Raw genomic sequence first — 14,572 nt, forward strand, 5'->3', positions numbered from 1 at the left:
CACCCTAGCCCAGCAAATTAAATTTGCTGCCAGGGCTAGTCTAGCAACTCTCCGTTGGCATGTGAGCTCGAAAAATTAAACTTCTATCAGGCCAATCAAATCGTGTATAGAGTGGTTAGGCGGGCTTAACATAATGATTGATGGCAGAGTTGCAACGGTTTGGCTTTTTGATTCCTGGTACTTGAAAACAAAGAAGATGGATGTTGCTGTTGGCCAACAGTGTGACACGAGTTAAGCTTGTTTTAAGATGGCAAAAGTTTGAACTAGCCAACTAGCTCCGCTGGTGGGAAAACGCGATGGGACTCAGCTGTCCTATTATGCAGAGGGAATTTGAAAGACAACCGATTATCCCGCCCCTCGGACTGAGCACTGTGAACGGTGAGTGCCCAGACCCTACATTTAAATGTGGGTCTGGCTCGTCAGGCTATTTAACAATAGTTGTAGTATTAAAAGTGCTACTAGGTATTGTTTCCATTTACTCACTACAGCAGTTGATTTTAATTAGCACAAGTGAGTTAATTAATGAACTCATCTGTTTTATGTGCATAGATAGAACCCTTACATGGAGGACCTACTACTTTCTGAAGCCTTTTTTTCAACTTCTGCAGACACTCTCCCTATGAACTGAACCCGAAAAAACTATGTCTCCCATGTGCAGCCACACACATGGGCAAACACACACACACAGAAACACTGGACATTAGACCATAACCACCCGTGGGCAGACGTAAACAAATATCATTCCATGTTGGTGAAAGGTTAACATGTCATGTGTTGTGTGCTTTCTGTCGTGCCTGTCTATCATGTCAACGTTATGGAAAACAGTCTGTCTACACAGTACACACAAGACATAGCCTGTGTGCCATTTCGTCTTGATTAGGCTACTTCAGTGATATAGGGTTAGCCAGAAAGGTTTGTTTACATTAAGAGGAAAATTGGACGAGTGCAGACTGACTAGTAGTCAAGTAGGTGATGTAGTTGTTTCTGTATTGGATATACAGTATCTCACAAAAGTGAGTACACCCCTCACATTTTTGTAAATATTTTATTATATCTTTTCATGGGACAATACTGAAGAAATTACGCTTTGCTACAATGTACAACACACAGCCATTAATGTCTAAACCACTGTCAACAAAAGTAAGCACCCCTAAGTGAAAATGTCCAAATTGGGCCCAATTAGCCATTTTCCCTCCCCGGTGTCATATGACTTGTTAGTGTTTCAAGGTCTTAGGTGTGAATGGGGAGGTCTGTTAAATTTTGTGTTATCCTTTCACATTCTCTCATACTGGTCACTGGAAGTTCAACCAAAGTCCTTTTAGGCAAGTCCCTCCACTCGGCGGCCATATTGCAACGCTTTTTGGCACTTATCCGGCATCTATTTAGGCAGAAATGCGCATGCGCAGGGCTTCACAACAACAACCTTGCTCCAGTGGCGAGATCACAACATATGATTGGCATAATGTCTTCACAACACACCACATGATTGGCTCAATGTATTCAAACAGAAGGTGGAGGAGCGCAAGCTCTCTACATCCATCAGCTCCGTGTTGTCGTCATGGAGGAGTGGAAGAGGAACTCCATGCCCAAGAGGGTTAAGGCAGTGCTGGAAAATAATGGTAGCCACACAAAATATTGACACTTTGGCCACAATTTGGACAGTTTCACTTAGGGGTCGCTTTTGTCCCACAACCTTTTTTGTCCCACAACCTGTCCCGTGGCATCAAGGAAGCAAAAAAGGAATACACTCACAAGATAACCACCCACTTCAAAGACAGCAGGAACGCACAAAGCCTATGGCAGGGCATTCTGGCCATCACAGACTACAAGCCCGCACCACAGAGCTGTGAGAGCAACATCCCTCTGCTCAACAATCTGAACCGCTTCTTTGCTTGCTTTGAAGCACAAAACAGCACTTGCCCACAGAAGACCCCTCCCCCTCCACACAAGCAGCCCCTGTGCCTCTCTGCCGACAGCGTGAAGAGGACACTTGCTGCTATCAACACCCGTAAGGCAGCAGGCCCAGACAACATCCCAGGTCGTGCGCTGAAGGACTGCGCTGAGGAGCTTAAGGATGTCTTCACAGACATCTTTAACACTTCCCTGAAGCAAGCCATTGTCCAATAATGTTTCAAAGCTGCCACCATCATACCTGTGCCGAAGAAAACTGCTCCATCCTGCTTCAATGATTACCGCCCCGTGGCACTGACACCCATCATCATGAAGTGCTTTGAGCGGCTTGTCATGTCACACATCAAATCCACTCTCCCCCCACCCTGGACCCCTTCCAGTTTGCATACCGAGCCAAACGGTCCACAGAGGATGCAATCTGCTCTGCCCTCCACCCAGCCCTCACCCACCTGGAAAAAAGAGACTCATATGTGAGATTGCTGTTTATAGACTTCAGTTCTGCATTCAACACCATAATACCACAACAACTCATCTGCAAACTTGACAAACTGGGACTCAGTACCTACCTCTGCAACTGGCTACTGGACTTCCTCTGTCAATATCTCAAGCAGCATCACACTGAGCACGGGGGCCCCCCAAGGCTGCGTGCTCAGTCCGCTGCTCTTCACCCTGCTGACGCATGACTGCACTGCAACCTACAACAACAACCACATAGTGAAATTTGCTGACGACACAACTCTGGTGGGTCTCATCACCAAGGGCGAAGAGACTCAATACAGGTTGGAGGTCGACCTTCTGACCACGTGGTGCAGGGACAACAACCTCCTGCTGAATGTCAGCAAGACCAAGGAGATTGTTGTTGACTTCCGGAGAGGTCACACCCAACACCTGCCACTGAGCATCGACGGTGCTGTGGTGGAGAGAGTGAGCAGCACCAAATTCCTGGGGGTGCACATCAGTGAAGACCTCTCCTGGACCACCAACACTGCATCACTGGCGAAGAAAGCTCAGCGCCGCCTCTACTTCCTGTGGAAACTCAGGCGAGCAAGTGCTCCACCAGCCATCATGACCACATTCTACCGAGGCACCATTGAGAGCATCCTCTCCAGCTGTATCGCTGTGTGGGGCGGAAGCTGCACTGAATACAACAAGAAAGCCCTGCAGCGCATAGTGAACACAGCTGGAAGGATTATTGGTGCTTCACTCCCCTCCTTGAAGGACATTTACACCACCCACCTCACCCGCAAGGCGACCACAATTGTGAGTGATGCAAGTCACCCCGCTCACAATTTGTTTGATCTACTGCCCTCTGGGAAGAGGTACAGAAGCCTGCGCTCCCGCACCACCAGATTCACCAACAGCTTCATACACTCGGCTGTTAGGATGCTGAACTCTCTCCCCCCTCCACCCTCAGTTACATAACATCCTGGACTTTGGACCCACAATGGCTGCCTTGCACTACTCCACTTGCACTACTCCACTTGTACACTTGCACACTTTGCAACTTGTTGTTGTTGTCCTGTTGTCCTGAAAACACTTCTGAACACACTTCTGCTCTTACATAACTTGCACCAACTATGCCACTTGCATACTTAGATCAAACAGAACTACTTCAGCCATTTATTGGCCTGACTTTTGCACTATTATATTGACTGTCTACTGTATGCACAATTGCACAATTTCAACCCAAATTTTGCTGCTCTTATTTCTTCATTGTATGTGCCTTCTTATTTACTTTTTATATTGTTTACTTGAATGTTATGTTTGTCTGTGGACTTAATTGGTAAAATATGTCTGGTCTCCACCGTGGGATAGTGGGAAATGTAATTTCGATCTCTTTGTATGTCTTGACATGTGAAGAAATTGACAATAAAACAGACTTTGACTTTGACTTTGTTGCCAGCGGTTTAGAAGTTATTTTGAGGGGACAGCAAATTTACACTGTCATACAAGCTCTACACTCACTACTTCACATTTGTATCAAAGTGTAATTTCTTCAGTATTGTCCCATGAAAAGTTAAAATAAAATATTGTGAGATCCTACATGAATTGTTAAATATTGTCTATATGTGCTGTTAAAGTACTACTGATGACGTATGATTGGCAAATAAGGTGTTGTGTTATGTGTTTATTTATTCTTTTCAGCGTTGTTATGTTAAAAAAAAATCAGTGAATCCTGACACAATATTGGCAAACAATGAAACGAGCCTACAGTACAAGACATTGAGATCTATGGCTTTGACTATAGTATGATTACACGTTGGCATTTTACTCCAGTCACCTTCACACACTAATTTTCAATTACAACACAGGGTAAGTATACCCTCTTCATCCTATTTATTTGTTAAAACTAAATGTGTTCATTCTATGGCTCCACGTGTTTCCAAACCTATTCAAGACATGGAAAAGATCTCTTTGCTCTCTGTGTGTACCAGTGCAGGACACACACAAATTGGTGTTGCAGACAAACACACATCTCTCTCTCGCTCACACACACACACACACATGAATACTGGTTATGAGAGCTCAGCTCAGTGTCACTGAGATATAGTTTTAGTCAAAAGTGTGTGGCTCTGATGATTTGGCCGCTGGAATAGTGAGGCAGAACCACTTGCTCAACATTTCGAATGAAAAAGCATTTCCCTTTGAAATAAAATGTAACGCTTCAGGAGCAGGTCTAACACTATATTGACATACCAAATTAACACAACAGCTATGTAGGCTGTCCTTCTGTTCTGAGCAAGAATATAGGCAATAGGAACACTTCACATAAGTCCTATTCATCTCTGGTGAGGGATGTTTGCACAGTATTGTCTTCAGAGATAACACACACGTGTGTAAACCAGTATATGAGCCTAGTCAATGAGTGTTCTTGTTGAACATGCACACTGTTCCATGGCCTCCAACAGGTCTACAGTATGCCTTCAAACCGAGAGAAGCTGTTCCCCTGCATCTCAGCTTTTAACACACATAATCCCCCACTGTTGTCACTTCACTCATTTAACCCTCCTGTTGTGTTAGTTTTATGTTTACTAGTTTTGTGTTCCCAGTCAAAAATGACCGCTGGATTATAACTTGTTATAAATCCATAGTAACACACGTATTATCATCTAATGTTGTGATAGACCTTAACTTGTCAGAAAGGGGAAGATTCCATTGGGGAAAGGTTCCAGTGGGGGCTGGCATAGAAGCAAAGAGGGGGAGTGAGGGTGTGTTTGTGTTTTAATGTAGCCTACAGAAGCACATATACAGTCCATCTGATCAATAAGTATGTGCCTGGACTCAATTTTATACACTGACCATTTTCTCACCCATTAATTTCTAATGGCCGGTCATTTTTGAACGGAAATACACCTGAGTGTTCTAAAGTTAAATAAAACACTCAAAATTGTTATAAAAATGATCAAATATTTTTGAGAGAAAAGAACTGTCAATCGGTCACATTTGACCGCGAACACAACAGGAGGGTTAAGAAGTTCTTCACCAGCAGGTTGCACTGGGCGATTTGCAACTTTATAAAGGTGCTAACGCATGGCTTCCAACATAAAATGGTAATTACGCATGTATTCGCCAACAGCTGTTTTGGCTTCCGGTAATCTGCTGGCGACCGGATAAACGCAAATCCACATTATCATGTGTAAATACATCCTGTAGGCTAGCTCCTGTCTGGCTAGAGCCTAATGTGTTGTCAAACATCATAAAACAACGCAAAATGAATAATAAGAGCGTGTCCAAGAGCAGGACCAATTATAATCAATCTTAAAGTTCAAAATTGTATCCTTGCGCAAGTTAAGGGAGCAACCTGCCAGCCAAATACCTGTGAGCTGCTAGGGACCGGGGCTGTACCTCATCCCTTTAAACGATCAGACAAAGGTCTAGGTGGGTTGAGCTTGTGTGTTGTCTCTGCCATGGCAACCTGATGGATCAGCTTCACAAAACTACGGAGCTTTGGTAACCGCAAATCAGTGATGTCAGGGGGCCACGGATGCTGGTGAGGAGGATGGCGTGGTTTCGATGCATTGTTTGGTGTTGACGGAGCCAGCGCGTTCTCGGCACAAGTGATGCTTTGTCATTGAGACGTTGGTCCAATTGTGTCCTCGGAGTGACACGTCCGTCTTCCTTCCAGCATCCCGTCGCGGCTTGAGGAGTGCGTGGATTCTGCGCTCAAGGTGGACATCATTATTTCCAGGCTTTGCAACAGCGTGCAGCTGGAGCGCGATGGATCACAGCCGGAAGACAGGGCACGTTTTAAGTGTCAGCTTCATTTTGGAGACGACCTGTTTACAACGTGATTTATAATCTCACCCTGGACCAAACATTTGGGGGATTTTCATACTACACCAAATTGTATATATTTGTGAATAATAGCCTAGAGTAAACAATTTCTGATTTCGTCGTTTTTCCTTGAGGCTAATCTAAGCATATGACATTACAATGGATAGGTTACATTCTTCCATGCGCAATCGGCTCTACAGTTTGCCACAGCATATTGGACAAAAAGCAGCAATGACTGGCGATGGAGAAGACAGCGACAAGGACACTCGGAGGAAAAGTGTCAAGATGCAACATCTGCCTTCACCGTCTTCCACGGGCAGTAAAAAGGGCATCTGTGACACCAAAAGCGGAGAGACAGAGACAGACATAGGAAGATTATTTAGGACGAACGTGAATGGGGACTGTCGGAGATTTCGGGGTAGCCTGTCTTCCATCAGCAGTCGACATACCTATGATTCAAATTTAGCTGAACAGAGGCGCCTCATCACCGAGACAGACGGCAGCCCTGCCGATGACAACCCCAGCGATGAGCCGGGTTCCGGAGCGGACCAGGGGGCACAGGACGGCGGGGCAGGTGCTACCGGTGGAGCAGGAGCCCAGGAAGCGTCTCCCGGCGAACAACCCAGTTTCATAAAGTTAGAAGGAATCGATCAGATTATGTCGGACGATGACAGAATGTATCAGTCTGGCTTCATGCAAAGACAGCTGGGGGCGATGCTGCAACCCGGGGTCAACAAGTTCTCCCTCCGAATGTTCGGAAGTGAGAAGGCAGTGGAACGCGAGCAAGAGAGGGTCAAATCGGCGGGCTTTTGGATCATCCACCCGTACAGTGACTTCAGGTGATTCTCATTTACATCCTTATAGCGCAGCGCTGGCACCGCGCGCGTGTGAATGTGGTGGGCGACACGGTAGGCTATTCTGTGAGTGTTTGGTTGAGGTTATCAGCTGCAGAGGGGGTTGAGAAAGGTAATGTTACAACAGGCATTAGTCTGTCCATGCCCTTGAGTGAGCAGACGGTAGCCGATCACTGAAACCATATCGCACTACAGCAACCCCCTTTGTGGTCGCTGATAGCTTTCTCCTGCCCTAGAGATTGACATTGAATCTAGACCAGCAGATGTATCTTAGGTATTTTACACCAATGCAATGCACTTCATAAGCTGGTTCTCTTAATCATCTGATAAAAGGCCTTGATATTTAGACGGTCCACACAGAGCCATTTTGGTCTGTATGTGAACTAACAGACCACTAATAAAAATCAATGCAGTATCTTTCTGAGACACAAATAGCTCAATGCTTCAAATGAGGCATTACAATCACGTTCATCCAAACCTGACAAAAGCACCATGTGTCCAGACAACCTCGTATAGCATTTCCACACACACACACACACGGGAACCTATAATGTCTTGTTTACTCAGGGGTCTTTTCAACGTCTCTGTGGGTCTCACGCATCCCCAGTGCTGCAATCTGCCTCTGCATTTCACATCTGACATTGCTTGTATCTTTCTTCTAATTTCTCAGCCGAGTGTAGGCCTAGACTATGCAGTGTGCCCTGTCAGAGATGACAGGAATAGGGTAATCAGAACGGGCTAACGTGAGCAGAGGCGTGATTAGGGCCAAACATCAGAGAGGATTATGACAACACAATTTATTTAATGGAGATTTAATGGCGCGGTGGTGGAGAGAGCTTTGCAGCAGCAAGCAGTAGCATTACTGGAGCATGCAGTGGCCGCATCGACAGGTCGGACAGCACGAGCGAAAGCAGGCCACGCTGCTGCGACTCGCACGTGCAGCAGGTGAACAGTAATTACGGAACTGTTTGTTTGGACGTCATTCTTCCCGTTTGTTTGGGCTTTGATGACATTGCAGCTGCACAGATGTCATGGTACCTGTTGATCAGATGGCAGAGCAGAGAGCACACCGCATGAGGCTGTATGTCCATGGCAGACACAGACACAGGCAGAGACAGGGGAAGGGAGGGATGCAATGAGGTTTTGTGTCAATCTCACTGCTGGAGATACGCTCTATTTCTGGTGATGGTGTTGAGCATCTGATGAAAGCCCTGTCACAGTTGCTCAGTGATCGGTAGCCTAATCGCCTGATTGGCCTCATCAATAATACAACAATACAATAGGGTCCAATAGAGTTGAATGGGCAATCACTCCACCTGTGTTGCACTGATATAGACCTAAACCTAACCTGACTAGACCTCACAAAATCTCGAGACGTGTAGGCCACATAGCGCTGACATATGGGTGTGTAACACACACATATACATACACATACCCCACTACTGTCTATTGCAGTGTCAGCGCTCAGGAGGAGATGGGTCAGCCTGGATGAGTGTGTATGTGTGTGTGTGTGTGAGTGTGAGTGACAGGCAGTCTGGTTTGGTCATTGCTGAATGGAGCAATGACTTCCTCACTAGCCTCTCAGTGATGTCATCACTTCCCAGGGTTCCTCTGTAGCATCTCAGTGATGTTATCACATCCCAGGGTTCCTCACTAGCCTCTCAGTGATGTCATCACATCCCAGGGTTCCTCACTAGCCTCTTAGTGAGGTGATCACATCCCAGAGTTCCTCAGTAGCCTCCATAGATATATAACGAAATGTCGCCTTATTGGCTTTTCAACATGCGGCTGCCGCCACCATCTTTCATCTGACGGAAGGACGTCGTATATGAGATTGAACAAATACAGCAGAAAAAATGCTGTACTTGTGTGCTGCATTTAGTTGTTCCAATGAAAGGAATTTCAAAAGTAAAGAGCAAGGATCTAACATTTCACACGTGAGAAGCTATTTTCATAGGACAGGCCGACCACGTATTATATTTATTTTCCTCCACAAATATAAAACATCCATGACAATCGGTTGGGCAATCGGTTGGGCAAGCTTTATAGCCCAAAACCCCTGCAGCTTGTCATTACACTCCATTCTTTTGCCGGTAAGTGTTCCATGTTCCAATATGGCGGCTGCGTTGATGTATCCTGTCTCATAGGCTTTAGCGGACAAGGCGACATCTACCGATATCTATGAGTAGCGTCTCCTGTGATGTGGAGAGTTGGAAGATGAGAAGCTGCAGAGATCTGCGGCAGGTGGGGAGGACAGGAGAGAGGAGATCTGCATGAGGTGGGGAGGAGAGAATAGAGGAGATCTGCAGGAGCTGGGGAGGAGAGAATAGAGGAGATCTGCAGGAGGTGGGGAGGAGAGAGGAGATCTGCAGGAGGTGGGGAGGAGAGAGGAGATCTGCAGGAGGTGGGGAGGAGAGAATAGAGGAGATCTGCAGGAGAGAGGAGATCTGCAGAAGGTGGGGAGGAGAGAATAGAGGAGATCTGCAGGAGGTGGGGAGGAGAGGGGAGAGGAGATCTGCAGGAGGTAGGGAGGAGAGGGGAGAGGAGATCTGCAGGAGGTGGGGAGGAGAAGGGAGAGGAGATCTGCAGGAGGTGGGGAGGAGAGGGGAGATCTGCTACTTCTCCATATTACCACAGATTGACTCATAAACCAAAAGTTTTTGCAACATCAGAGGTTCCTCTTCAGCGGCTTTTTCCAGAATGTAGATGTTACCTTGATTGAATGTAGATGTTACCTGTGATTGAATGCCCAAATGGTATTTCATTAGATGTGCTCTTATTCTCTGCACATGTTAATGTGAGAGGTAAATTTGTCGGATTTTTAGATCTCTGACTTCACCTTGCGTCAGCCAAATGTAATGTAATGTAATCTTGTCCCAAACTATATACTTATGTCTATATACAGCTCTGGAAAAAATTAAGAGACCACTGCACATTTTTCTGATGTCATCCTATGCTTGTCATATTGAAATTTGCTGTAGTCTCTTAATTTTGAATATGATTGTCAACTCATTCAAATGTAGAAGCATCTCAAGGACCATTGATAGAAGTAGGATGCACCAGAGCTCAATTGCAAGTGTCATAACAAAGGGTCTGAATACTTATGTAAATGGGATATTTCAGTCTTTTATTTTTTTTTAATACATTTACAAAACACTCCAAACACATTTTTTGTGGAGTGTTGGAGTATTGTGTGTGCATTGATGAGAAAAAAATAATTTAATCCATTTTAAGATGAGTCTGAAACATAACAAAATGTGGAAAACTTGAAAACCCTAATCTACAATATTTGGACATCAGTTATCTAGCTCCCAAATACATAAAGCAGTTAACACCAACTCTAACCAGCTCTACATGAACCAGTTAACACCAAGTCTAACCCGCTCTACATGAACCAGTTAACACCAAGTCTAACCAGCTCCACATAAACCAGTTAACACCAGCTCTACATAAAACAGAGGTGTGTTGAAATTTGGCAAACAGTAGCGAATGTTCGTGATAAACATGTTTTCTTTGAATAGTTAGTTTGAACGATTTGATGTTAACATTTCATTGTAACCGAAATGGCATTGTTGCCTTCGATAAACCTCCATAAACCAGTTAACACCATGTCTAATCAGCTCTGAATAAACCAGTTAACACACCTGCAGCTGGGGAGGAAATCAGTCCTGAGTGTCTCTCTCTCTCTCTCTCTCTCTCACACACACACACACTCACACACACACTGGTGCTGTAAGTGAACACACACCATGGCTGAGAACGGAGAACAGAGGGGTGTCACAGTGCACACTGTAATGTGTGTAGTGAGCTGTGATGTCCTGCCGTGCTGTCAGGTAAACTGCTACCTGTTACAATCAGAAATGAGTCACCTGTGTGCTGAAGCGAAGCAGGCCAGGAAACTGGGAAGTCTGAATATGCCAGGAAGTCTGAATATGTTGGGAAGTCTCTCCGTCAGTACACTTTCATGTAGTGCGCTGAGTGCACTACGTGTTGACTGCTCTCCACTCCTCTCTTTTCCCAGGAACAGACAGAAGAGATTGGACACAGACACATACATAGACAGTCAGAGAAAGACGCATAGATAGGGTCGGACATAGACAGACAGACAGGGTCACATGCAGACAGACAGACAGGGTTAGATGCAGTCCCACAGGGCGTGTCCAGGCAGCAGTCCTGTCCTGCAGCTCTGTACTGTCAGTGGAGTGTGAGGGGAGAGTGGTTAGCGCTAGCCTCAGTGGAGTGTGAGGGTAGAGTGGTTAGCGCTAGCCTCAGTGGAGTGCTAGGGAGAGTGGTTGGCTTAGCCTCCAGTGGAAGGGGAGAGTGGTTAGCTCTAGCCTCAGTGGAGTGTGAGGGGAGAGTGGTTAGCGCTAGCCTCAGTGGAAGGGGAGAGTGGTTAGCTCTAGCCTCAGTGGAGTGTGAGGGGAGAGTTGTTAGCGCTAGCCTCAGTGGAGTGTGAGGGGACAATGGTTAGCGCTAGCCTCAGCGTTAGCGGTGGGCTGCAGATCAGAGTTTAATGAGTTATGAAATCACTAAGCTGAGCATGATGGCCCGGCTGCAGCAGAGCATTAGAAATGGGATAGGTGAGGGGGAGGGAAGGAGGCAGGGAGAGAGAGAGAGGGATGGACAGAGGGAAAGAGAAAGAGAGGGAAGGATGGGGGGGAGGGCAGGACAGGGGAGTTGACCTAGAGGGTGGACGGGTATGTGTGTGTGTGTGTGGGGGGGGGTGTATGTGTGTGTGTGTGTCTGTGTGTGGGTGTATGTGTGTGTGTGTCTGTGTGTGGATATATGTGTGTGTGTGTGTGTGTGTGTGTGTGTGTGCGCGCATGCGTGCGTGTGTGTGTGTCTGTGTGTGGATGTATGTGTGTGTGTGTCTGTGTGTGAGTGTATGTGTGTTTTCGGTGTGTGTGTGGATGTGTAGTTGTTGGCGGTGATATAACGGTAGCTGAGCTCACAGCTGGACTGCGGAACTGAGCTGCACTTGTTGAATCATGGAGCAGATGTTTGTGGGTTTGCCGCTTTGCAGTTGGCGCTGCTGGAGGAAACCTCATGGTCGCAAATACCCTCTCTCACACACACACAGATGCACACACACACGCACACAAACACACACATGCACGCACACACACACACACACATACACACATACACACCGGCCTGCTCAGTAAATGGTACAGGCCGTCCTGTTCATTAAGCCGCAGCCCAAACTCACCAGGCCTCCTCCTCTCCTGTCAGCGCAGTGGTGGCACTGGAGCAACAATCATGGCAGAGCGTGAACATCTGTCCGAGGCCCTGAGTTAGATCTCCATCCCATCACAGATCACATCGGATTCATCTTCCTGTAACAACAGGTTGTGGGGCCCAGGTTCACCCCAACCGCTTACTGACCACAGCGGAACCCCCTCGAGGACGGTTAGTGGAGGTGACCGGTTGCCTCCCCTCAGTCCTGCCAACGTGTGTGTGTGTGTGGCGGGGGGGGTCATACAACTTCCTATTATTCCCTATGGGACTGTGTGCTGCTTTCACCTTCTTTGCCATGCTTAGTTATGCGTCTTAGCCATGCGTCTTAGTCATGCGTGTGTCTGTTTTAGCCATGGGTCTTCAGCCTGCAAAAATCCAAACTCATTCACAAAGTGAATAGAGTCTGGTGACTCTCGATTGGGAAACGTTTCCAACACTTGCATCGCAACGGGCACTAACTTTGAAATCATTGGTCCAGCCTTACCAATCACATTGATCAGAGATTCCTAACATTACTATATATCACATGGTGTATGGACTGTGGTGTTCCAGACTAGATTTCCCTGAGAGAAAATCTAGATTGGCAGGGCCAGGCTAATGCGTCTTAGCCATGTGTGTGTCTTGTTTAACTGCGGAACGTCCAATCGGTGTCCTATCTGCTCTGTCTGTTTTCAATGTGAAGATTGTTTTTTTCTGGAGTCCAGAGGTTTGGCTAAGAAATCCAGTCACATCCTGGCAGACTGCAGCAGCCTTGAATGCAGAATGCAGAAAAGTGTCTGAGTGCTGCTAGCGTTGCATGGCCCTTTTGTGTGCTGCACTGCTGACCACAGCAGCTGTCCGAGGTCAGAGGTCAATTCAAAGTCCCTCATCATTTGAAAACCAGTGGAGCATAAGCTCACACACTGACACTCTAAATGCAACGTGTGTGTGTGTGTGGTCTCTCCTAATCGCTCATGTTAAATGATTTCTGAGGTCAGGCATTCTTGGAAATATGATAAATATGATGAGTCTGTTTTCTTTCCAGCCCACTCTATGAGGTACCTGTCCATGTCAGTCTGTGATGGTGTGTGTGTTTGTGTGTTTGTGTGTGTGTCTGCTGATGTAGACTAAACATCCCTCTGTTGTAGCCTTCTTGAGCCCCCTCGCCCACTACTCTAATCAATGGTCAGGCCGCACTGATTCATCTCTGCCCAGCAGTCTGCATTGATTTTGTGCTGTGGTGCTTTTTGCTGGGGCGGTAGATGCAAGAATCAGAGTCATCCCCCCAGGACCGCCTCGCCATAAACACTGATTTCACCTTTCAAAGAATCCATACGTGCATGTAGAACTTGAATGTGTGTCCAGGGTGGATCCATCTCCTGCAAGGATGACCAAAGCATGCACTTATTGAGAGGAACAGAACTTAAGCAACCAAAACAGCCTTGAGCTAAACAGAACTCAAAACAAACACACAAGCACCAAACTAAACAGCTAAACTAACTCACTCTGCGAAACGGAACTCAAAACAAACACACAAACACCATGTAAACAGCTAAACAGAACTCAAAACAAGCACACATACACCATGTAAAGAGCAGGGTTGTGCACAATTAGAATTGCAATTCTGCTTCCTGTTTGCTACCTCAATTGAAATGCAAGTGAAATTCAAGAATTGAATTGGAATTTAAGAGCCAGTTACAATTCAATTCTGGAATTTTGCACAAGCCTGGTAAAGGGCTAAATTACCCTTAATGTAACTCTCCCTGCTGGCCTGTTGGACTCAGTAGTTCTTAATTCACAGCTGAGCTTTTGCGGATGAAGACGATATCATCTTCATAATTGGACAACAACAGACCAACAGATCAGTTTATCACACCGCAGTCTGGGACCCTACGTTCTTAATTGGCTATAGAGAACCGCATGATAGTCGCTGGTATAGAGGTGTGTGTTCCATGTGTTATGGGTTCTGTGGGTTTTTGTAGTCCCTGTGAGTGTGTGTTCTGTATGCGAGTAGGCAGTGTTCTGTTCTGTTCTGTGTGTGACTTGTGTGTGTTCCGTGGGTTCCGTCAGGTTCTACTGGGATCTGATCATGCTGCTGCTGATGGTGGGGAACCTGATCATCATCCCGGTGGGCATTACGTTCTTCAAGGACGAGCACACGCCCGCCTGGATCGTCTTCAACGTGCTGTCCGACACCTTCTTCTTGGTGGACCTGGTGCTCAACTTCCGCACGGGCATAGTGAAGGAAGACAGCACCGAGATTGTCCTGGACCCGCAGGAGATAAAGCGGCGCTACCTACGCAGCTGGTTCGCTG

The 14,572-nt window shown here is 46.5% G+C and overlaps 1 protein-coding gene across 1 annotated transcript in view; it reads left to right on the forward strand.

The window, feature by feature from the left end:
• The first annotated feature begins 6,345 nt into the window (after nt 1–6,345).
• The window catches only part of hcn4l (hyperpolarization activated cyclic nucleotide-gated potassium channel 4l), a 27,578-nt gene continuing 19,351 nt past the window's right edge, over nt 6,346–14,572 (forward strand). The window contains 2 exon segments of the mRNA XM_048256576.1: nt 6,346–7,025; nt 14,328–14,572. The exon segment at nt 14,328–14,572 is cut by the window's right edge and continues 179 nt beyond it. Coding sequence (XP_048112533.1) covers nt 6,346–7,025; nt 14,328–14,572 — 925 coding nt within the window.

Source organism: Alosa alosa, chromosome 11 (assembly GCF_017589495.1).
Source record: "Alosa alosa isolate M-15738 ecotype Scorff River chromosome 11, AALO_Geno_1.1, whole genome shotgun sequence".
Lineage (NCBI taxonomy): Eukaryota > Metazoa > Chordata > Actinopteri > Clupeiformes > Clupeidae > Alosa > Alosa alosa.